Source organism: Heliconius melpomene, chromosome 16, assembly GCF_056956725.1.
Source record: "Heliconius melpomene rosina isolate 202511_hmr_F chromosome 16, ASM5695672v1, whole genome shotgun sequence".
Lineage (NCBI taxonomy): Eukaryota > Metazoa > Arthropoda > Insecta > Lepidoptera > Nymphalidae > Heliconius > Heliconius melpomene.
In genome coordinates, this window is record NC_140404.1 from 3,706,771 (window position 1) to 3,733,749 (window position 26,979).

A 26,979-nucleotide genomic window follows, 5' to 3' on the forward strand; every position below is an offset into this window, starting at 1 on the left:
AGGGTAGGCAGAGGAAGCTTAGTGTTAAGACACTCCGCTTTCCTTTTTCCGCCGAATTCTGGTGTAACTTGAAGTCACTGACATCACTTAATATTATATATTTCACTTTCCTGAATGGGAATCGAAACGACAACCGACACACGCTTATGCCTCTACACCACAACCGGCCCCAATCAAGTACACAGTATTTTATTAGCACATATTTTTGTGTTTTTATTGAATTTGGTGTATAATATGTTGTTGTTTATTTATTAATATTATTAAAAGTGCTTTAAACAATATTTTCTCTAAGCTTTAGCATTAATTTCTATTATGATCAACTCATTTCCATAGGCATTAAGTACGTCTTACATAATATTTTAAAATTTTTGGGTTTCAAATTGAGATTTTAAAGTTTTTATAAAGATACCATTATTACTACCAATAGTAATAATGGTATCTTCACACCGTTCCCATTGAGTCACCTCCAAGGGTGACTTAATGGGAACGGAGTGTTTTAATATGTTTAATAAGGTAATTAAGTTCCCAAGTTCCTACCACCTTTACTATGTACAGGATATAGCGTGAAGCTAAATAAAAGTTATATTACGTAGGCTCTATGACGTAGACGTAGCCGTAGCAAGTTGTAACAAAACTTGCGTAGAGATACGTAGCAGCGTAGAACTTTACATAGGCTGTTGTCTACGCGTCTAAGTGTTGTAATTACGACTTAAGAACTACCTTGAGATCTAGATTTAGTATATACTGTAGAGGCTGAAAGTAAATTTTCTTAAGTATTTAACTTTCAAGCACTTATTGCATCGATTAAAACTTTATAGTATTAGTGAAAGCTTTGTTAAATTGGAGTTCAGGTTTATTGAAACAGAATATACCGTTATTGATTGGTTCAGTTTATTTTATATATATTTTTATACTATTATATAAAATATGAATATAGGTGTCGAGGAAAAGCGCGGCGTTAAGTTCTGCCCCTCAACACGTAATGCCTCCAGAATAAAGAAAGTGGGAAACAGAAATGTCTTTATAGGAACAGAGTTTCTTAACACTATTCCCTCTACGTATCCTGATATGTGTCGCATACCTCTTGAAGCTAAAAAATAAAATATTCTATAGCGGGTAACGACCGATGTTGTTTTAAATTGTTCACCGATCGTAAAACAAAAACACCCATTTAGAGACGAAAGGAAGATGTATTTTATTTTTAGATACCCATAAAACTAGATATAGTCAATTTATTTGCTAGTGTATTCGGACTTTGTCCAAGCATGCATGATTACAGCAAAAATTTACTTTTACGAGCGACGGTAACGTATATTGCGTTTGAAACAAACTCTCTTTTATACAAGAGGAGGGCAAACAGCATGTCTGAGAATTTATAAAATTTTATTTATTCAACTCTCCTGAAAAATTCATACGTACTGAGCACCACGTACGTACATTGAACAAAACAATTCTAAATGTATGTATATACAAATCTTTATTTTATACATTAAAGTAAATATATATATATATACACACTAAAGAAAAGTGTGTATAAGTGTTAATTTAACTTGCACATTAAGAATTCGTTATAATATGGAATAATGAGTGTCTTAACACTACACTCACTCTGCCTATTCAACTACTTAACTAAATTATTTTAATTTTAATTACCGTAGCACAATGTAGTCATTAAACCTCATTACTAATTTATTGCAAAATTTATTGGCATTATTATTATAATTTTATGAGAAACGATATTGCTATTGAAAAAAATAAAAATACTCTTTACAATTTTATGGAAGACATAAAAATCTACGCGACAGCTGTTTCCATTTGGAATCCTGCATACATTACATAAACAAAAGTAGCAATAAGGACTATGTACCGGACGGGCGGAACTCAAGTGAATGAGCCGCTGACGCCCTGCACACTATAGGTTCCAGATCATGGGAACACGGAGTATGCTGAGACCCCAAGACGTTCTTGTGAGTCGTTCTTGTGAGACGTTCTTGTGAGTCGTTCTTGTGAGACGTTCTTGTGAGACGTTCTTGTGAGACGTTCTTGTGAGACGTTCTTGGGAGTCCTTCTTGTGAGACGTTCTTGTGAGTCGTTCTTGTGAGACGTTCTTGTGAGTCCTTCTTGTGAGACGTTCTTGTGAGACGTTCTTGGGAGTCCTTCTTGTGAGACGTTCTTGTGAGTCCTTCTTGTGAGACGTTCTTGCGAGACGTTCTTGCTATACATTGAAACAAGATACTGAAACAGGATGTTGAAACAGGATATTGAAACAAGATGTTGATCACTGTATAACGGTCGGTGACTGTCGGCTCTATTCGTGTCTTGTTCCGATTCTATCTTCTTCCTGTTGTGCTCACCGTTGATTGCCGACTGTCTCTGTCTCGCCCGACGCGCACCTCCGTTGCGCGGAGCTAAACGGTAACGAGAGCCGCGAGCCACCGAGCCGTTTTATCTTTATTTACAACAATATTTTTACTATGATTATCACACATTTACATTTATATTTTAATAACTAAAAATCGGATGTTTTTACAATTTATACATATTAAAAGAACATAAAAATATCTATCTATCTATGTATAAAACATTATACTATTTAAGTATTATCTATTATTAAATTACGAAAAATGCTGTTACGATGACGAATTTTACATGAGTTTTTACAATGAAAATTCTCTCTAAAATTAATTACACACATTAGGAATATACAAATCTGTTATTTTGTTACAGAAAACTATGACAAACAATAATTAATAATAAAATTTACTATACGGAAGTTACTATTATATAAAAAGCGATTAATGCGGCAAATCATAGTACAACTATACAAATAAGATATAAAGTCGAAAATTATTATCTAAAACGGAACCCAAATCTATTTATATTTATTATTTAATGTAATTACTTATTTACAAAGGAAAAAACACTATTAATTTAGAAAAGACACTAATAATAACATTCAAAATTACGAGAGTGGTATGACGTCACTTTTTGCCAAACTAAACAGTCTCTAACATGTTGTGACGAGTTCACAGCCGATGATGCGCGTCGGTTGTCGCGAACATTTCTCCCGCCGTGCAGAATCAGGTCTCGATGTGATGCTGCATCTTTCCCGCGGTGAGCGACGACGTCTTCTTACTTTGGAAGCGGAACGAGTTTTTTGGTTGGCCTTTTCAGAAGACCACCCTTAGTGCGTACTTCAACTATTCGCACTTGTCCATCTGCACCTGGATATACTTTTTCTATGCGTCCTCTTGGCCACGTATTTCTTGGAAGTTGTGAGTCGGCTATAAGTACCGGGTCACCTATTTCATAAGTAGGGCCTCGACCATGAGGCTCCCGCCGGTGTTGAAGTTCAGGGAGATATTCGCGAACCCAGCGTCTCCAAAACATGTCCGCTAATATCTGTGAGCGTCTCCACTGCTTTTTGCTATCGATGTCGTCCTCACTAAATGTGCCAGGTACAGGTAGACGAGCTGAACCCCCAAGTAAAAAGTGATTGGGTGTTATAGATTCTTCGTCGTCATTGTTTACAGAAACATGTGTGAGGGGACGACTATTCACAGTATATTCTACTTCGCAGAGTAATGTAGCCAAAATTTCTTCTCGGGGGTATCTCTCACGAAGAATAGTGTATAGAGCTGTTTTCACGCAGCGAACAAGACGTTCCCATGCGCCTCCCATGAATGGTGCAGATGGTGTTATGAAACGCCATGCGATGCCTCGACGACTGGCTTCTTCTTTGAATGCTTCTCGAAGTTCTTTGTCTGCTCCATGCATGTTTGTACCATTATCTGAGTAAATTTCGGAAGGACATCCTCGACGTGCAGCGAATCTTCGCAATGCAAGTATGGCAGAGTCTGCGCTTAGGCTGGCGGCGATTTCCAGGTGAACTGCTCTAGTGGTAAGACACGTGAAGAGTGCGACGTAACGTTTCACGTGTTGTCTGCCGACGACTACTGTGAGAGGGCCAAAATAATCTAAGCCGGTGTATGTAAATGGTCTTCGATGATGAGCGAGACGGGATTTAGGATGATCACCCGTAGAAGGCTGTGGGGGTTGTGCCTTGCGAATACGACACTTGAGGCACTGATGAACTATCCTTTTCACGGTGGGACGAAGACGAATTACCCAAAAATGTTGACGTACTTCATTTACTATTATTTCGGTGCTGCTGTGGTGAAGACAACGGTGGGTCCAATCAATATATAACTGTGTGATGTAGTTATCTCCATCTAAGACTTGTGGTTTCTTTGTTTCGTCTTTTATTCCCTCGGCGGCGGCTATACGGCTGCGAAGAACGACAATGTCATCTCGGAGTTCTACGGGTAATGAATGAAGGCGACTTTGTTTGGCAATAGTCCTGTTGTATCTTAAGTCTGTGATATCTTCATTGAAAGATTCTTCTTGAGATGTTCGGATGAGAAGATTTTCTGCTTTTGTAATGTACTTCGAATCCAATATCAGAAAATTGTTGGAATCCATAGATTTCTTGCTATGTAGAGTAGTAGATTTCTTTTGCAATGTTTCTCTTCGTTTGTTCCACGTAGGATCTGATTCCATATTTCTACGTGTTCGCTTATAAAAGATCTTCTCTTTTTTATTTCTGCAAATATCTAAAAATTGCAAGACTCTAGCTGTGGCACGAAGTAGTCGCTCCCATTTTGAGAAGCGTTGTGGATCAGGAATTGCTTCACGTAATTTTGTCTTCAGCTGGAGTTCTTTAACGGTAAAAGTATGTTCTTCACCAGTATTATTTGACACGACCGGTTTTTCGATAGGCCAGGTACTCGGATTTTCTTTCAAGAAGGCAGGCCCGTGATACCATTCATGATCAGCTCCAAAATCAGATGGTACTTCTCTGGTGGCTATATCGGCGACATTGAGCTTAGAAGGTACCCAACGCCATTCTTCAACTTTGGTATATTCTTCAATGGCTGCTAGTCTATGTGCGACAAATGGCTTATAAGACCTGGCTCCATTTCTTATCCACGTCAGAACTGTCTTACTGTCTGTCCAAAAGATTTTGCATTCCGGCGCAATACGATGTTCTTTTATGACAGCTTCTGCTATGCGAACTCCCATGACGGCTGCTTGTAGTTCTAAACGAGGAATTGACATAACCTTGAGCGGGGCTACTTTCGCTTTAGCCATGATCATGTTGACTTGGACTTTTCCATCCGGAGCAACCACCCTCCAGTAGGCAGCTGCTGCGTAGGCTGTTTCACTGGCGTCGCTGAATATATGTAGTTGTACAGATGTGGCATCACTATAACCAGAGTAGCATCGAGGTAAGCTCACATTTTTCAATTTCTGAAGGTGTAGCATCCATTCTGCCCACTGCTTGGAAAGATCTTCATCCAGATGTTGATCCCAATCTATAATTCTTCGCCAAGATTCTTGAAGAATTTGTTTAGCACGAATAGTAACGGGTGAAGCGAAACCAAGTGGGTCATAGAGTGACATAACTATCTTCAGAGCTTCTCTCTTCGTAGGAGCTGTTTTCTTTAATAAACTGGGCGGTAATCTTGCTAGTTTTAAATTGAATCGTAATTCATCGGTTGACGGTCTCCACATTAAACCCAAAATCTTTTCTTCTTTGGTACCCAGGTTAATAGTTTCTGTCATATTTGATTGTTTTTCAAGTTCATTTATTATTTTCGGGATATTTGAAACCCACTTGCAGAGTTTGAAACAAGCTTCTCCGTGGATATGTTGGACCTTTTTGGAAGTTTCTATAGCTTCTTCTATACTTCGGAAACTGTCTAGGTAGTCATCCATATAGTGGTTGTGGATGATAGCTTCCACTGCTTCTGGATGCGTGTCGATGTACCTTTTTGCGTTCCAATCTTTAGCGAATATCGCGGTGCATGGTGAACTCGCAGCTCCAAATATAAGCGACGTCATGCGATATTCTTCAGGAGTTCCCTCCCGCCGGTGTCCTCTCCACAGGTAGCGAAGGGCATCCCTATCTTGAGGTCTTACTTTGACTTGCATAAACATTTCGGCTATGTCGGCTGATACAGCGAAAGCATGACGGCGAAATCTCATCATGACTCCAGGAAGCGATTGAAGAAGGTCTGGTCCAGTCAAGAGGAAATCGTTTAGTGACATACCTTTGGTTTTAGCAGCGGCGTCGTGAACAATGCGAAGCTTCTCTGGTTTAGCCGGGTTTTGCACGTCGAAGTGTGGCAGGTACCATGTTCTGCCTGGAGAGATACTTTTAGGTGCCACCTCAGCGTAGCCCTTCTGGACGAGTGATTCCATTTGTTCGGTGTATCTCCTTTTCAGTTCAGGATCACGATCAATTTTTCTCTCTATTGATATGAGCCTCTTCAGCGCCGACTCATAATTATTAACCATGATGCTGTTCTCTGATTTCCATAAAAGTGTGGTTTCAACATGCCCATCTTGTAAACGGTGTGTGTGTTTCTTCAAAATGTTTTCAGCCTTTATTTCTGGATCAGAGTCTGGCCGACGCGGATTAATGATAAGAGATTCCAAGGCAAAGTAATCTCTCAGTTGTTCATCCATTCTATCTTCAATAGCAGTAACTTGATTGACGAAATGGATTTTCTGACCCAATGTCCTATTGTGCGCACCATGTAGCACCCACCCGAGCGACGTGAGTGAAGCGATTGGTTGGTTCTTCGGTCCTATACGGACATCTTCGGCGAGTAGTAAATTCCAATTGTCTTGACCAATTAGAATTTTAGGCGTGGCTGAGTCGTAGGTGAGCTGGTTCTTCAAATCTATTAGATGATCGCAGGCAGCTAAGTCTTCTTCACGAATTGTTTGCGGGGAAAGATTAAGATGCGGAACGGTACGAGCTGTAAAGCTAATCTTCTTTTTCTGTGAATTAGCAAGTGTCACGGTAACACGCCTTGATCCCGGCGTTTCAATAACTATATCCCCGATTGCTTCCATCTTTAAAGGATCCAGCCGTCCCTCAGCACCGACTTCCTTTGCCAAAGCTTCATCTATGAGAGATACAGTTGATCCGTCGTCTAATAGAGCGTATGCGGAGGTTTCTCCCGCCGGTCCATGAACTCTGACTGGTATGATTTTAAGATAAGCATGCGCCTTTGACGGTACCCATGCGTTGGCCACGGTTTCCTTTTCTTCTTGTTGATTTCGAATTTCTGATTTCTCCTTTTTATCATAGTGTAGTAATCGATGATGAGTACCGATGCATCCCTTAATATTGCACTTCTGTGGTTTACAGGAATGTCCTGATTGTCGGAACCGCAGGCATCTGAAGCACAGTCGGTGTTCTTTGGCGAGTTCCCATCTTTTATCTGAGTTGGCATCTTGAAATTTCTTGCAGCTAATACTGTGATGACCTTCTTTGTTACAAATTTTGCACGTACTTTTCACCATTCCATGAAATCTATTAGTTTTCCTTTCTTCGGTAGTATTGTGCGTTCTATGTATCACACGACGAGTAGGCTCTGAGTGCGGGATCTCTGTTGAATAAGGTGTGCGACATGCTGCTTGTTTGGTGAGAAACTCGCTGAAGTGCGTCAGGTCTGGTTTGAATATAGATGCTTGTTCCTCGTACCACCTGGTACATAACGACGATGGTAGCTTTTCACGAAGGGCCCTCGTTATATCTGGCGCAGTGATAAAGTTGTGTAAATCGAGGGCGCGAAACAGATTGACACTGCTTCTTACCTTACTGGCGAATGCATGTATCTCCTTTGGATTGTCAGCACAACGAGGTAGAGATCGAAGCTTGTCATATTCACTATATGCGATTGCATCTGGACGACCGAAATTCATTTCAAGCTCTTCTATGATGGCATCCGGTTTTGAATGAGCTATGAGTTGTGTGTCGACGACTTCCAATGCTTTTCCAGTTAGGCTTCTTCGAATTCTGGCTGTATTTTCAACTTTTGAAGTATCCCTTAGTGTTTTCATATATGGCCCTGTATGATAGCCATTCATTTAACACTCCACTATATGTAGGAAGATCCATGATGACTTTGGACGCGACGGGAAAATTGTATGACGATGATGGAGGTAACATTGTAGGTTTAGGTACCTCTGTTTTCATACACAACGATGTAGGAGCGGTTTCGGCTTTTTCGCATCTTTTCTTCAAATTTTCTATTTCCTTTTTTAGCTCCTCTATTTCCTTTGTTGAATCTCTCTGTATTGCTTGTTGATTTTCGGAATTGTTGCCGATATTCGGATGTTGAGGCATTCTATAGCATGACGGCACTGGATGTGGTTGCCTCGGAACATCTGCACATGGTGTAAGTGATTTTTGTACGATTTGTGCATTATCTTCAATCCAGGAGCTAACGTAGTCGGTTTTCGATATATTATCTTCCTGGGATTCTGAACTATCTGATTCAGCATCTTCCAGAGCTATTTGCGCGAGTTCAAGCTTGATGCGAAGTATTTCTTCACGAGCATTTCTTGCTCTACGTCTGGATTTCGTAGACTTCTTCGAGTTTGCACGTTTCGAAGTTGTCGACTTTATTTGTGTGCCTTCAAATTGTTCCTCCTTGTTAATTGAAATAATTCTTGAGTCTTCCTTTTCGTCACTTGGTACTATTAAGTTCTTTTCTATTTCGGAATCCTCTTGTGTATTCGTAGGCGGGTGTGTCACCTCTGTGTGACTAGATGAAGGGTCGGCTTCATATCTCAATCCCTCGGATCGACCTCTTGATCTTGTGATAGGCATCTTAGTAAAAACCTACGATAATTGGTAAAACTCACCAAGACGAAACGATAATACTCGAAGGCGGATGCACGAAGATTCTCGGAGACGAACGACGACACTCGAAAGCGGAAGCACGAAGATTCTCGGAGACGAACGACGACACACGAAGGCGGATGTCGGAGGATGATGCACGAACACTCACGAAGACTTACGATAATACTCGAAGGCGGATGCACGAACACTCACGACGTGACTTACGGCGCGATAGATGTCAGCGCAGTAGCGAGCACGACAGTCAATGCGGACGCCAACGGAGGCGGCGGAGAGCGCAGCGGAGAGCGCTATGTGACGGAGAACACTGCGCGACGGAGAGCACTGCGCGATGTAGTACGATAATACTCGAAGGCGGATGCACGAAGGTTCTCGAACACTCACGATAACACTCGAAGGCGGATGTCAGAGGCTGATGCACGAACACTCACGAAGACTCACGATAACACTCGAAGGCGGATGTCAGAGGCTGATGCACGAACACTCACGAAGACTCACGATAACACTCGAAGGCGGATGTCAGAGGCTGATGCACGAACACTCACGAAGACTACAGGCGAGTAAGACGACTTCAGCACAGTTGCGAGCGCGACAGTCAATACGGAATATACTGCGCGATGGAGCACGGCGCGACGGAGAGCACTACGCGATGGAGCACTTACGAAGACTCACGAAGGCGGATGCACAAAACACTCACGACGTGACGGGATATGTGACGTCAGCGCAGTTGCGAGCGCGACAGTCGATACGGATGCGAAACGCGACGGCGAATGCGTTTGCGAGCGCGACGGAAAACACTGCGCGATAGAGTACTGCGCGACGGAGCACTGCGATAACTTGCACGATGACGGATGATGCTTCAGCTTCGGTGAGGAGTCCCCAGATCCGGCTCGAAGGACCAGCACGTTGTACCGGACGGGCGGAACTCAAGTGAATGAGCCGCTGACGCCCTGCACACTATAGGTTCCAGATCATGGGAACACGGAGTATGCTGAGACCCCAAGACGTTCTTGTGAGTCGTTCTTGTGAGACGTTCTTGTGAGTCGTTCTTGTGAGACGTTCTTGTGAGACGTTCTTGTGAGACGTTCTTGTGAGACGTTCTTGGGAGTCCTTCTTGTGAGACGTTCTTGTGAGTCGTTCTTGTGAGACGTTCTTGTGAGTCCTTCTTGTGAGACGTTCTTGTGAGACGTTCTTGTGAGACGTTCTTGTGAGACGTTCTTGGGAGTCCTTCTTGTGAGACGTTCTTGGGAGTCCTTCTTGTGAGACGTTCTTGTGAGTCCTTCTTGTGAGACGTTCTTGCGAGACGTTCTTGCTATACATTGAAACAAGATACTGAAACAGGATGTTGAAACAGGATATTGAAACAAGATGTTGATCACTGTATAACGGTCGGTGACTGTCGGCTCTATTCGTGTCTTGTTCCGATTCTATCTTCTTCCTGTTGTGCTCACCGTTGATTGCCGACTGTCTCTGTCTCGCCCGACGCGCACCTCCGTTGCGCGGAGCTAAACGGTAACGAGAGCCGCGAGCCACCGAGCCGTTTTATCTTTATTTACAACAATATTTTTACTATGATTATCACACATTTACATTTATATTTTAATAACTAAAAATCGGATGTTTTTACAATTTATACATATTAAAAGAACATAAAAATATCTATCTATCTATGTATAAAACATTATACTATTTAAGTATTATCTATTATTAAATTACGAAAAATGCTGTTACGATGACGAATTTTACATGAGTTTTTACAATGAAAATTCTCTCTAAAATTAATTACACACATTAGGAATATACAAATCTGTTATTTTGTTACAGAAAACTATGACAAACAATAATTAATAATAAAATTTACTATACGGAAGTTACTATTATATAAAAAGCGATTAATGCGGCAAATCATAGTACAACTATACAAATAAGATATAAAGTCGAAAATTATTATCTAAAACGGAACCCAAATCTATTTATATTTATTATTTAATGTAATTACTTATTTACAAAGGAAAAAACACTATTAATTTAGAAAAGACACTAATAATAACATTCAAAATTACGAGAGTGGTATGACGTCACTTTTTGCCAAACTAAACAGTCTCTAACATGTTGTGACGAGTTCACAGCCGATGATGCGCGTCGGTTGTCGCGAACAGTACGACTTGTGCGAATACAATGTTTAACGTTAACGTATCTATGTATCTATATTATATCTATCTATCTATAGATACATTTCAACGTTGAAATTTATTCTGTTGCGTATGATCCAGTTGCGGGTGGCGTGATTGATGATATGCTATCTGTTAATATAGCACAAAATGTTCCTGATAGGTTATTATTTTTACAACGATTAATTAGAATATCGAATGTTTACTGAAATTCTTTTGTTTATTTCCGTTTATATGAAATACTATTCTACTATTCTATATTTCTTCTCTTATCTACTAATTTACTTCTATTTGCTAATTTACTTCTAGTACTTCTACTAATAGTACAAATGTAAAAGTTTGTGAGGATGGGTGTTTGTTCCAGTATTATGCGAAAGTTACTGAATGGATTTAGATGAAACTTTGTATTCATTTTTCATTTCCGTTTCGTCGTTCTGGTGTCGAGGCAAATGGCGGCGTTGAATTCCGCCACTCAACACGCAATGCCTCCAGAGTTCCCTTTGCCTACCCTGCTATGTGCGGGATACAGCGTGAAGCTGATTTAGAAATCTAACTTTTCTATGCTACAGGGAACTGTAGGCAATGGTTACGTGATATTAAATTTAGTTTGACCTCCACGCAATCTAGAGAAATATTGTCTTGACATGGGTAGACATACCTAAGGACGAAGAACAGCGTGATCCTATAAAGGTTCCATTTGTTTACCAACCAATACATAACTCAACACCCCATCCATAACAACACATCAGTGCGATCTGTCGTCCCTAAATCAATCAGGAATATGTGGCAATTACAATTGATTAACTATTATTGAAAATGCTATTATTATATTGTGTTTTTAGCACTTTGGAAGTTTTTATCTTTCAAATCAAATTATTTACGAAAAAAAAGTTTTAAAGTTTTATTTTTAGGACCTAAACGAGTAGGTAGAATTAAAAAATCTTTTTTTTCGTTCCATTTTAGAGGATATTTATATATTTTATACCAATTTTTTAAACTTTTAATAGCTTCAAAATAAAGAAGAAGTGACACACAAACGGAAGGACAGAGAGACAGACATGGTGAATTTATAAGAGCTCTATCAAAATTAATCAAAATTAATATAATTTAACAAATTAAACATTTTAATAAAATGAAATAATTTAATAAAATATACTAGAAATACAAAATATAAATCAACTAACATACACACTGACTGACTGCCCCATAAAATGTGTTAAAGATTGAGTATATTTTAGAGCATCGCATTTGTCAGTCCGAAGTTATTTGAAACAGAAGGATGTGTATAGACATCTATAAATTACTAAAGAGCTTCGATGAAAGCACCAAAGCACAGAACACTCCATTAGTTCAGAACTTGTAAGTCCACACGGCACATCAAAGATGTTTGAGCCTTTACGATGTTTGCCAACTATGTACTGTGTGTATGCTATCTATTATATTATGTCAGATTTTTTAACATTTTTTTTAAATATAGGTAGAGGGAACCTGGGCAGATTTAGTGTTAAGATACTCTATTGCCAGTAAAACACTTTCTTTTATTATTTTCCAATTATGATATTAAATATTGAATTTTGTGTCATTTACCAATTTTCGAACTCGTTACATCTTTTCCAATGTACATATTTTTCTTACAAATACCATTCAGTAATAATATATTGTTGGTTTAATTTCATGAACCGACCTTACAAAAGGGATTAACCCTTTTTTAATTATGTGGTTTAATTAATTGCTATACGATTTTTTAAATAACTTGAAATTGTAACCTTTCTGTACCATTTTACGTAGAGTTCAAGAGAGAAATAAAGAATAGATTAATATTAACTTAATTTGCAATTCAATTTACTTTGTAGTAAACTTGAACTTAATAATAATGATTTAAAGGCTTTTGTTAAGGACGTTAAAGGCGTCTCAGACGATGAGTATATATTAGTGAATGGCGTAACGTACATACGGTAACACCTACGTACGTACAACATGTAACGCCTACATGTTGTCAAGATGATTGGTTTGAAACTGAATCAAAATGGCGAGCTTATATTACTTTGTTTTTGGCAAGATATATATGTATTAACACAAAGAAAACTCTTCTAATTCTACTTTAAGTATTTATTACACTGATAACATTTTTTTACGTTTTCAAGTCGAAGCAAAGTGCGCTGTTGGGTTCCACCACTCAACACAGAATGCCTCCAGTATTCGATGGAAAGTGGGAAATTGATCTTAAAGGGAACCTACCACGATATACATACGGGATACAGCGTGAAATTAAAAAAAAACATACTAGGTGGATATTATGGATACGGTTTATATAAGGCGTAACATGTTCACTGGTCTAAAATAACTTTACGCTTTAAAGTGCTACAAAGTGTCAAAGTCCACTTAGCCCGCCCTGACCTCACCCTCCTTATAGACAGATAATGAGCAGCTTTCATCTTTAGCGAGATGCATTCGGTTGTGGCTGGCGGATTAGTTCCCACATATTCTGGCGACAGGGTTATTTTAGTTAGTAAGCGTTTTGTATATTCATAATATATATAAAGATTAAAAATATAGCTTTTTTTTTATTTTATATTTTGGGTTCAATCCCCACTCTGGTGAATTAATTATTATTTTTAGATTTCTTCGCACTGGCACCAAAGCACGGCGTCGAATTCCGCCACCCAACATTCAATTCCCCCAGAATTCAACGTGGGGAACGGAGTGTCTTAAAACTAGGTTGCATTTACGTACCCTGCGGTATGCGGGATACAGCGTGAAGCTGTTTGTTTTTAAACCCTATTAAACTCAAGCAAACAATTTCTATCAAAACCAAAATAATTGGAATTAAAATGCCATTATGGATAATATCACTGTATTTATATAATTTTTATTACTCATATTATTATTATTTACTAATTATTATGTCAAAAACTTTAGATCTCTGGCAAAAGCGTAGCACAATTGTGTATTTACGTTATGTGTTTTATAGCACTTACCGTACCGCGAACTATTTTCGTACAAATAAGAACTTTGCAGTTTATAAGCGCTGGCAGTTCTCTTCGCTCGTAATATTTCTATTTTAGAAACTACGCACGGCGAAATTTCAACGTGAAAATATATTTATGCAAGGAATCTTAGCAACGATGGCTAATTATTGCTCAATCTAAATATAAACATATGTTTCTTATGTTATAAATAATATTATGTTATTTAAAAAACAAAAATATTTAATAGAAAAAATATAGACAATCTCTAAAGAGTTCTCTGGATTTCGTACTCCCAATATTCACTTAACATTTTGTTAATTACATTTTATAAAATTTTAAAAATAAAAAATAGGCTTGTTTTATTATATAAACTGTATGATTGTGAATATAAATAGTACACAAGGGACATTTTTCTTAGCACTGTAAGAAAATTTGGAATGTATATGTGTTAGTCAATTCGTTTCAAAAGTTATTAAAAATTTGAAAATATCTCTTGAGACACAATATTACTATGTTTTTAAATATTCATATACTTTTATTATCAAAGGGAAATAAACCACAATTTTATTTATTAATTCTAATACAATTCCGCTACATACATAAAAGAATAAATTGTCGTCCATACACTTTTTTTAAACTAACAATAACCTACAAAACATTTACTTGATTGCAAAATTGTATGGAAAAAAACAGTTAATTATTTATGAAACTGAAAACAATATAAATTACATGTGCCGATGAGTTTATACATAAATAATAATGTACGGTATTGTAATTTTTTTTAATAAATCTGCAAACTGAAAAGTCGTATATAATTTGTTATGGAAGTTTTTTATTTGTTCAATAATCACAGAATATAAGAAACAAAATTATGTTCTTATAAAAGATATTATTTTTGACGCTGTTAAGCAACCTAAAATCTCCAAGTAAAATAGATAGAAAGTGGAGAGCTATGCTTGAAAGAGAGTTCTATGCTTATAAAACGAAATTGCCAAGATAAAAAATAGTAATATTATATAATCCGAAAAAAAATTTAGAATGCTAATGAATATTTTTATATTGTATAAAATCAAGTGACAATATTTAAAAAAATACCTGGTAACTAAAATATCCGTTTTTACATCACACCTAGTCGTTGGACACATTTATATTCAAATTGGCAAAGCTATTTCCACCTAATTTGTACTTCCGGAACCCTCCACTGTCAGGAAGTTATAAGCTTAAGCTATTTTTATCTCCTATTGAGATATCTCGGAGAAGTATCGGTGGAAAATAAACATGTTACGAGATATAAATCGAAGTTCGCGTTATCCATTCGTAATCTGTCTTTCTGTCATGCGCTGCAATATTCCATTGCGATTGACATATTATGGATTGAGAATATGTAGCGCTTACGTTTGTTGAATTTGTATGGTGATATTACATGGATAAAGCTTTATTTAGTTTTTTTTTCATTTTGTAATAATATTTTTTATTTGGACACTATAACAACTCTAATCGCAAAATAGGCAAACACTGCTTTTCTTTCTCTTGTGGTAATTAGACAATACATCTGTACGTATTGAATATTGTGTAGGCTGCCAAATTTTAAAGACATTGCATGTTGAGTGGCGAAACTCAACGCCGCCTCTTCACGAGAGCGAAGACATGAAAATATTAAATATTTCTTTTTATCGAGTAGCAATCGAACCCATAAATCAAAAAAACTATCAGTATAAGTAAAAAAATATATATTACAAAGCGGTATATCATTTGGACGTCTGTATACATATGCGAGGCGTGGAGATTTATAAAAAGGTTGAATGAGCCTAAACTCGTAAATTAATCTGGCACCCGACGAGGACGGCGTTCACGCATCGCACCGCAGAGTGTAATTGATTTACGACCTAATGTTAAAGTCATTAATTACTTTTGACTGAGACTATAGGCGAATTTGACAGGTTTTATCATTCTGTGATCAGAAATTGAAAGTCGATTTTTGTATGTATTTTTTACTTGAATAAAACAAAAGTATCCGATGCCAGTCGTAGTCCAGGAGTATAAAATGTGACTGTAAATGCAATAGGTTGTAGGTTCGATTCCCATTCGAGGAAATGAAATATTTAATATTTTCATTACTTCGCTCTGGTGTAAAAGGCAAAGCACGATGTTAAGTCTGCCAATCAACACGCAATACCTCCAGAATTGGGCGGAAAATGAGGAACAGAGTGTTTTAACACTATTGAAATTAATATATTTATTTAAGCCTAGTAGACACTTAAAAACGAAACAATATTATTTAAATTCTTACGACCACTAGATAGAGTTTCACACATAAATAATACAAGCTTAGAGTAGCATAATTTGTAATAAACTATTATGATTATATATATATTGTTTAAATAACGAAATTTCGAAGTATTTTCAGTAACTCAGTGTTAGGTCACAAGATCAAATAACCCTGTACCTGTAATATTCGGACAAGCATATCTCGGTAGGTACTGGGCGGCCGTTAACCCAAGTCAAAGTAAAAGCTTTTTAATTATTCTTATCTGTCTTTCTATTGTTCGCCCCGAAAGGGTTGAACAAATTTTAATAAGATGCCTATAGATTAAAAATACCACATAATGATATTTTATTATGTTTTCTTATTTCGATTTTTAATATAACTTTTTGTTTACAAAATAATGCGTAAAAAATTCATTTAATTTTTGTTAATGTTATATGTGATGTTAAAAATATTTAGAAACACAATTATTATATTTCCAAAATTTTTAACGAAGACACAAAAAATATACAGAGTTGATTGATATTTAGTACTTATTTCTACTAAATGTTTGGTAGTTTATTAGTTGAAATAAAATAAAAATTCCGAACTAAATACGGAATAAACAGCTTCACGCTGTGTATTCCGTACACAACTGGGTAGACTAAGGGAACATAGTGCTAAGACACTCCATTCCCCCACTTTCCGCTGAATTTCTCGACACATTGCGTGTTGAGTGGCGGAATTCAACGCTGCGCCTTTGCCTTGGTGGCAGAGTGAAGAAATGAAAATATTAATAAATAATAATGCATTCCCTCGAGTGGGAATCAAACCCTCGACCCTTGTGCCCCTGAGCCGCGATTAATAATATTTTTCTTCATAAATATGAAGTTGAATGATATGTTTCCTTATGTTGATCTCTTGTTTAAGCGGGGGAGATGTTGCCATTGTCCGACTTCGGTCATGCTTACAGACCTAGCGTTATTGTTCATCTTACATGGTTGTATGACTTAATTAATGAAAAAATATGCTGTTTCAATAATTTAAAACCCTTCACGCTTCTATAAATTTATATAAAACTCTAAGGTATTGTATTATAAATATTGATAAATATAAATACACAATCCATTTATTATAAAATATAAATAATTAAAGCTATTCGAATAAAACTATTTAATCATATAGAGTTTACACTAGATGAGGCTGAAATTAGAAAATTTAATATAAAGCAAATTAAATAGATTTTTTAAATACTTTGAATTTTGATACAATTTGGAGGGCCGTTGAAAACAAGTTACGAACTTGTTTGGAAACTTGAGCCCAAACTTTTACACCGAAATTAAAATTAAGAACAGAGTGACAACCATCTTGTATTTATAATTTAAGGGTAAGTTAAAAAAATATTTTATGAACTAAAAAAGGTTTGTTAACTAAAATAAGCTAACAGTTAACAAAACACATAAATAAATTGTTTTTGATATTGAAATATTATTTCGTTTGCAAATTTGATGATAACATTATTTAATAGTAACACATAGTTTTAAATTAAGTCTTCTCCTCCTCCTAAGAATCCGCCTGAGTGAGTATTAACGGAAAAAAATATTATTATTTAATTATTAAAATTATTTTTCGTTAAAATTCTGTTTTTTATCGAAGTCCTGTTATATTCTACTATTTTGTCCCATATTTAACTGCTATTAAGAACTTCTGATTATTAAAAATCAGAACTAACTACAATATGTGAAGTATAAGTAACCTCTAAGTGATAATGAGGATATGACAGACATATTAAGTAGATATATAGCTCAATGGACAATGTCCCTTACATGTTCCCAGAATGATTTATGTAATATTATCTACAAATGTGCATAATTTATGAATATTTTTATTGTTTAAATAAAAATATATATCGTATACGAGTTAAAAGTGTAACACGAGATATTTCAATAGCACGCTGTACATAAAGTACAAACTTAGTGACGTAACAACTTCATGTATTCTACTTTATATTACATTTTCTGAGCTCAACTTTGAATGGAGTGAGAGCTCTCCAATGGTGAGTTATTTATACGATGATAGTTCATATGATGAGTTGAAAATTAGAAATATTTTATAAGAAATGTTGTAAGCGTAAAATTATACAGGTGGAAGAGGCAGCGCTCCTTTTACTGAAACTGCATATAGGGTAAAATATTTTAAACCCAGAACTAAAGAAATTAATTACGGTACCTCAACAGTATGGACGTAGGATTTTTTTTTTCTTTTCACGATTTTTATCCATATCTGTATTTCGCGTGACGCACACATACGTATGCGACGTTGCCGCTTTGACAGGTAAGTCTGTGCGTGCCTATGTTATACTTTACAAATGGCGTTTAATTTTATTGTTTTGTTTGAAAAAATATTTTTTTCGTTTTTGGGTTTTTTTTTTCTGAATTATATTAGGCTTTTATAGAGTAGTTAAAACTGTGGTTTCATTTAAAGTGGTGCTGACAATTCTATCCTGTATATCACATTGTATTTCAAAGTATTTGACCGTTGAATCTGAATTCGATTAAATTATAATGGCATTGAAAGGAAAGGATAAGTAATGTAATATTAGATTTTCTCTACTTTGCGTGAAATGGCTTCCCAATATATATCAAAATTCCTTTTAGGCCAATTTATTAAATGTGACTGTAATTATATAAATAAAATTAGATTTGTGTGTAAAGTATCTTTAATCCGGTAAACTTATATAACAAAATACCTACAGAGTTGAAATTTGGCAGAGAATTAAAGTACTTGTTACAAATAAAATATTAAATGTACCCATAAATCTCATGAGTACTAAAAAAGTTATTGAAAGTCAAATGTTAAAGCTTATTGGGTTTTTGTATTTTTGGATTCTCGTAAACAATTAGCTAACTAAAAAATGGGAAGATCAAAATCTTTACTATCTAACACAAAATAGTTCTTTTATTGGATTTTAATTTAAAAACACTTTCAGAACGGAACTAAGCTACCGCTCAATTGCCTCTAGCTTGGAACTTCAGTAAGAAATACTGTTCATTTGCTTTTTTAAACGTATTGATAAAAAATATACTCGTATTTTAAATTAAAATTACTATTTAGAACTTAATCTATATAAATATTAAAATGTTTTATGGGTCATAATCAGAAAAGTGGACATTTTCGAATTCGTAACGTAACTGATAAGTAACAACACTGATAATGTTTGTTACGAAACTGATGACATAAGGCATTATACACAACAAAATAAGAATATTATATGAATAAAACTATTGTTTTTTTTTTATTTAATGAGACAAATTAAAATTTTAAAGATTCAATCGTTGAATTAACAGATTATAAATGTAAGAAACATAACAAACTGACAATATTAATAATATAATAATGATAGTTCGTAAATTAATAAACTTATATTTCTAGTTAGAAATCACAAACTTAATGATTAAATTAAATCCACTTTAAAATATATCAAAATTTGAGTCGTTATCACTGGAATTAAGTTTAATTCTTTGTAAGTGTTTATTCCGCATATCTTCATACTTAATAGGATTGGTCTGTTTAAGACGTTCTCTATATCTTTATTGTCTTTCAGTATTTGACATAGGAGCCATGACGCTTACTAAAAATAAAAAAAATGTTTATCAATAGGTATTTAATAATATTTTATGTTTATTGTTTAGATCTTTAACAACGCTAGTACAGAAAGTATTTGTTTTTAAATAAAAGCCTCACCCGCTGGAGCTACAGAATTATTAATTCACTATCTCCAGAGAAAAAAATAGTAATTACAAAATAACAACTAATTTCAGGAAGAATAAATTTTTTTTTTAACTAAATCGGTTAAGTCGTTTCTGAGATAAGCGTGCACAAACACATTAGACAAACAAGCAAACAGGCAAAAAACTTAAAAATCATTATTTTTGGTTAGTTTACGTTATGAAAAGTCACTAATTATTTTTTTCATATTTTTTTTTATATAAATATCTTCCGATGGTAACGTAATTATGAACTAGGCTTCATATTTTCTCAGTTTCGTTACGTAACGAAATATAACAAAATTGAGAATAAAGTCTGAGAAATTCTAACCTTTTTAAATATTTGCTCATAAGCCACGTGTTGCATGTGCAAGCACTGAAGTTCTTTTTTGAGATTTTGTAAAAAGAAGCAATTAATATAAACAAGAAAACGAAATTATAGAATACTTACCAAAATAAAAGCCGTTTATAACCCTGAGATGTAATTTCACGCATTCACTCTAAAACATTTGAACCCCTCTACTGCTGCGAGAACACTACTGGTTGTAGCTACGACAGCATTGACTTTTAGAATAATGGTGCCACAATAAAAACTAATATTAAATACCATTCAAAATAATTGCGTTCATAATTTAATTATACGTTACTAGCCCTGAGTAACGAAAAGGTAATATTTTGGGACAAATTTACTTAACTAATATATATTATTTATTAAATAATGTATCAATAAAAGCAGTTCTATTTAATAATATGCATAAAGTAAAGTAATATATATATATTCGAAATCAAATAAAACCATAAATATTCGTAACAAATCAATTTTTAAAAAGTAAAGTGGTGAATGGGACACGAAAATTTGTATGGAAGCATTTTGAAAAGTTTTTTGCAACTAACAAAAAATACTATTATTAGCCATAATACATTTAAAATATTACAAAAATCTTTGAGTTAATAAATAAATTTATCTTAAATTGCAAAATATTTAAATTATCTTTGAAATTGTATTTTTAAAACGCATTCAAAGTAGCGGGACAAGAAAAGACACAAAATGTACACTTTTTCTGATTATGACCCTTATATCTGTTTGTCTGTAAAGACGTATATAAATAAAATATTTTCTTAAAGACAAAAAACAACTTATGGAGAGTTAACGACCTCATTTTGTATGCTAGTCTGAAAACTATAGTCGATTGTTCGAGCTTTCTATACTAATAAATTTATGGTAATCGGAAGCTCTATACAAGACACCTTTTATTGTGATAAGGAAAAATCTTTTTAACATATTTTTTTTATATATATCTACTTTCTTTGTATATCTTATTATATATTATGAATTTTATAATTAGTATTGATTGAGTACATTATGTAAAAAGATTACATTGGCAAAAAAAATTAGGAACAAATGCGCTGCTTTATTAATAATATTATGAAAAGTTGTAAAACGTCCTTATTTTTCTCTTAGTAATTTGCTGGTGAATATAAAACACTAGAATACTTTTAATAAAGTTACCTTTTTCAATATTGGAAGACCTATTTTCATTTAAGCAAGTCTACGAAGTAATACTAGATACAAAATTAACTTATACTTATAAGAAATAACCATCTTAAAACTAATAACGTGAGCGCCTTAGGAATTCATAATAATTTCTACTTCATCTCTTGTTACCTTCTACTTATATTAAATATTTACTATAAAATGGAAAGAAAGTAGATTTTAATTAAAAAAAAATAAATCTTTCAAGAACTCTTTACGACTAACTAAGAATGAAGCTATTATGGCGCAAGGAATAAGAGTGCGACTGTTAACGCAAAGGTTGTGCGTTCGATTTCCACTCCGGGTAATAAAAGTGGCGTTAAGTTCCACCACTCATCGGAGGTGTCTTAATAGGAAGAGTGTGTTAACACTAGATTTCCAAGTTCCTTCTGCATACCCTGCTACATGCGGGACACAGCGTGAAATTAAAAAAAAATATTGCATTGTTAAAATCGTTAAAATTTTAGTACATTCTTGTTAAATCTCCTTATTGATCATGAATCCTCTTAATCAATTGAATTACCAAGAAAATATTCAGACATCTACTTAATCAGGTTAAGTAAAGAAATTTGTTCTTAAAAATTTCAACCTCTTTTATTTTCATAAAGAATCCGACGAAAATTACTATTGCAAACTTGATTTTTTTCACAAAAGAATTTCAATAAAAGAATTCCTTTTTAAAAATGTACGTATACATGAATTCATTTACACTTGTTTAGAGTTCTGTAACTCAAAACGTTATAAAAAACTCTAGAATAGGATATTTTTCACGCTTCTGATATTCATAAAAAACGAATTCATATAAATATATATACAAAATATATTATGAATAGGATTTTCAGATTTACATTAAATAATATTTCTTGTAAAGATTATTTTGCATAAATCTTATAGAAATAACAATAAGATTTATACAACGATTTTTACGGATACATTGGTTTTTTCATATGTATTGTATGTATGTAGATAAAAAATATTTATATATAATAATATAACCTAAAATAATATTATTTATCTAAAAACGACTTAAATAATCGTTTTTTCTATATATAATACACTATTACCTAATTTGAATAAGCAAAGGATAAAGATAAATAAATGTGTACAATAAAAATAATTTTTTAAAAGGGTTTTAAGTTGAGGTCAATTGTACTGAGTAGGTTTTCCAGTGATTGCTTCATAAAGAGTTTCATAAAGGGATATATAATTGAATTACTGTAATTATTTTACCTCCCAAGTCCACATTACTACAATATATATTTGAAAAGTTTTGAAAAATCATAGTATTTCTTAAGGTTTTTTAATATTACGTACCTTTTTGATGCGTAATATTAAAAAAAAACCAACAACAATAAGTTAATTAAAATATCTTAAAAACTGTTATTTTCAGTTAATTGGAAAATCCTTAAAATAAAATATATGCTATGACTGTCTTATAGAAACCTCGGAAAATAATAAGATCAAATCGTTAAATTCAGAGCTATTAAATTAAATCAATAAACATGATTAATGCTAATATTTTATTATAAATTCTCAATTTACATAAATCTACTTATTCGTACGAAAAAACGTCATTGATAACATATTACCATTTCAACCAAAAATTATATAATATATCCATACCTATATTATAAATTCGAAAGTAACTCTGTCTGTCTGTCTGTCTGTCTGTCTTTTCCGTAATCAGGGCCAAACCGCTAATTTAATTGTGATAAAATACTCATATAGAGATACTTGAGGGTCCCGGGATGAACATAGGATACTTTTTTTTTCTCATATTTGTAATATTTTCGTTATATACCAATATATTAAAATAATTAATTTGACAAGCAATTTATTCCGCCATGTTAATAACAATCGTCGCTACGCGTTGCTAAGCAACGGCTTGCAAAGTTTGTTGTTTTATGAAAACGTCACCCAAAGTGAGTTTGCTTAATGCATACATGGCGCGCGCCGATATAGATTTGTAAGCATTTACAAAAATTAGATGATTTCTGTAATTTAATATTCATCCTTATGAAAATAAATATAATAGTCACTTTTAGCATTTCATCTAGATTGAAATTATAGTTTACTGTATAACATTCTAATAAATAATTAAGGAGATGTCACTGATTCGAAATGATTAGCCTACGAGTGGTATAGTATGAGCGACGCGAACGGGCAGATGACTTTGATGATTTTGTAAATTTTTATATATTTTCGAATTACTATTATTTTTTATGTAATTATTTGCTGCTTATAATTAATTTATCTCAGTTCGGTTATCTATACCGATGTTATACACTTAAAATATCGTAATTTTAATCAATTGGGATTTTATTTAATATTGTTCGCAAAAATTAATAATTATTTAATATAGAAAAATGTTTAGTACGCGCGCACGGCAAACTTTAGGTACTTTTCCTAATATTAATAATTTCCTTTAGTTACTTTTACTTCTTTTGATTGTTCATTTCGGTTACTCAGATATTTTTTCTAATAATAAATCTCCACTTATTATTATTTTTTAACTTATTTTAATTATTTAGACTTATATTTTCGCGGGCGTAGCCGCGTCCGGGCCCACTAGTATATATATATATAAAAAAAAAAGGAAACAAGAAGATAAATGTCATGGAACATCCAAGAACTATTGAATGACGTGAGCATTTGTTCGAAGTGACACAAACATATTATAGTATCCCTGGGAAAAGGGATAAAATTCCTATCATAGTTGTCATATTAAACCACAATTTATAACCAAAAACCCGACACTTTCCATTAACAAAATATGTAAATATAATTTTGTTATAAGTTATATAACCTAATAGAGAAGTTATTACAGATTTTTAATAAAAATATCATAAAACGATTTATAAAAGATAAAAGCTAAGCCGTATATTTCTGGATATTTCTTAATAATATAATAACTTTGGGTTATGTGTTAGTTTTTACCAATATTTTTATTTTTTAGTATTTTCCCATATGTAGCAAAGGCACTTTCCGCCCAATATACAGATATAATTTACTATAAGGCGGAATTTAACGCCGCGCTTTGATCGTGACGAAAAAATTGCAAATAGTTCATTTGCTTGAGTGACAATTGAGCTCACAACTTACAACCATCATTTTTGTGAATTACTTTCAACTTTATTACCATAGAGACAATTCACTACAAATCTCAAAAAAGTATACATAATAATATTTATATATGTAATTACTTTGTTATATCATATGTACGACAACAAAATAAAATATATTTAACGCTTTAAAAGCCAAACGCGGCCAAAATCGTTTCAATGACACAAAGAATTCGCAATTCCAAGCATTTTCTCAGACAGCGCGCTTAACAAAGTTATCCCTCGCTAATTTTGCGACCCCTGCTTCATCAAAAGCTTGTCTAAGTTTAAAGCTTTCGTCGAATACGTTTTTTTTTGTATATTTTTATTATAAAACATCGAAAATATCTTTTAAAAGTTATATTTGTAGAAATAAGGTTTATGGCCTTATTTTTATTAGAAAGAATAATAAACGTAAAATATTTATATACCAATAATATTAAATTGGCTTTAATTAGAATATTTTGTATCATAAATTTCCTGCTGCGGAGTTGTTAATAAGGGAGGTAAGCAATTAGTTTCAGAATGAAACAAAATGAAAAGGTTTAAGTTTTATTCTATGATAACTGTTGTACAAACAAGAAATATAATTATTTTAAAGTTATCAAAGTAAGAATGTTCCCAAACTTTACAAATAAATCATCTGTTTTACAAATCAAGGGCCTATAATAGTTTTATAATACCTTAAAATGCGATAAAGTTTTTAAAGAATTTGCAAATCTTAAAGAACATTTATTTGTTTTAGCCAATTAATGTTACTTCGCGCAACTTTAAAAACTGTCAGAAGTTATTTGCTTGGATTCACAGAATTAATTGTGAATGAAAGTTATTTTAAATATATTTCTTGCCTTGCCTTGTTGTATCTTAACTATTCTATTAAAGACTAGAAAAAAATAGAAATATAAATTTGATTACTCATACTTAAAAGAGTCAAAATGGCGGTTATATAATATATTTAAGTAATATATGTAACAAAAAAAAACAAGGCATACAAAGATTTTGAAACAAACCAGAATAAACGTTTTAAATTCATGTTTTCGAAGTAATAGTGGTGTAGCGTACACTTGTTGGATGAAGACCTAAAATAAATGAGTGAAAATTGAACCTATAACCATGATGCACCTACTACCTCATAACCATGCTAAAAGATGCCATTGGCGGTTCAAATTATACAAATTATTATTTCATTTGAAGCGAAATAAAAATATTCCACGAACAAATAGCTTAACTATGGGAAATTTTAAGCCTTTTAACGTTTCAGTACTGGGTGAGAGCTAATTAAAAAAGATTGGTGCGCTACGTTGCGAGTTATGAGGTCGCGACATGTATGAATATGTAGTCGTTTAATACTGTAACGGAAGCCTTTCTTCATGCTTTATAATTTAATGTTGTTGTTCTTGTAAAGTATATTCAAAATATGTGTAGAAATAATAAAAAACACGTTAGAATAATGTATTAAAAGAAAAACTTGTAGGGACTTACTTCCAAAACATTCTTATTAATATTTTATTTAAAAAGGACAAAGACAGGAGACCAAAAGCCATTCTTCTTCATATAATTCTAGATGGCACCACGAAACTGATGTAATTACATAATAATATAATATTAGCAAAATATAATACAATTATTTAATTTAATATCTAGTTAGTTACTGTATGTTATAATAATTTGATAATACAATATAATTAAAAATAGCAATAGAATAAAAATTATCCACGATTCATCGAACAACGACCATGAATTACGTTTAACACTTATGCTCGTGGCTCAGTTGGTTTTTGGTGTGATTAGTTTGTTGTTGCATTCTTCCCAAAATATCCTTCCATCTCTATTATGTAGAGGGGAATGAAATTACTTAACACTAGGTTCCCTCTGCCTACCCTCCCGTGTGCGAGATACAGCGTTTAGCTGATTTATTTATTTACTCTATTTAGTATAGAAAGGAAAAGTCAACAACATAGCAAGCTTTATCTCTATTTGGCCTGATCTGTAAATTAAGGTTAATGTTAATTGATATAGGTACCATAAATGTAATAAAAGGAAAAAAAGTATATGGCCGTTTATATAGCTAAAAACGCGTAGGAATCAAAATTAATAGGAACGCGAAGGAATCAAAATTAATAGGCTACTTCCGGTAAACGTAGAATTATGAACTTAGGCAGCTAACATCTACAGATAGGACTACCTTAAAAAAATATATTAAAAAGTTAAATCCTAAAAAATATTCGCCTTAAAAGGGGGGCAAAATTTGGTATTAAAGCTCCTAGTTCAAGTGAGGTAGCAGATGAAACGTCTCTGGCTGAGCTAAGCCTGAACTTCAGAAAAAGCCACCAATTTTTATTCGGAACCCTCGATGGGAAAATTTGACTCGCGCTTGTCCTGTATTTTTATATTCAAGTGATCTCCGTTCCCCACTTTCCGCCGATTTTTGGAGGCATTGCGTGTTGAGTGAAGGAACCCAACGCCGCATATA

General features: G+C 33.8%; 1 protein-coding gene across 1 annotated transcript; it reads right to left on the reverse strand.

Moving 5' to 3' along the window:
- Positions 1-3,132: 3,132 nt before the first annotated feature.
- LOC146530714 (uncharacterized) lies at positions 3,133-7,779 on the reverse strand. Its single transcript, XM_085199502.1, has one exon. It carries the CDS (start codon positions 7,777-7,779, stop codon positions 3,133-3,135), a length of 4,647 nt encoding a protein of 1,548 aa, XP_085055628.1.
- Positions 7,780-26,979: the final 19,200 nt, after the last annotated feature.

Excerpts from the sequence above, each read along its gene's own strand:
- LOC146530714 (XM_085199502.1), bottom strand. The coding sequence starts at position 7,779 with ATGAATTTCGGTCGTCCAGATGCAATCGCATATAGTGAATATGACAAG.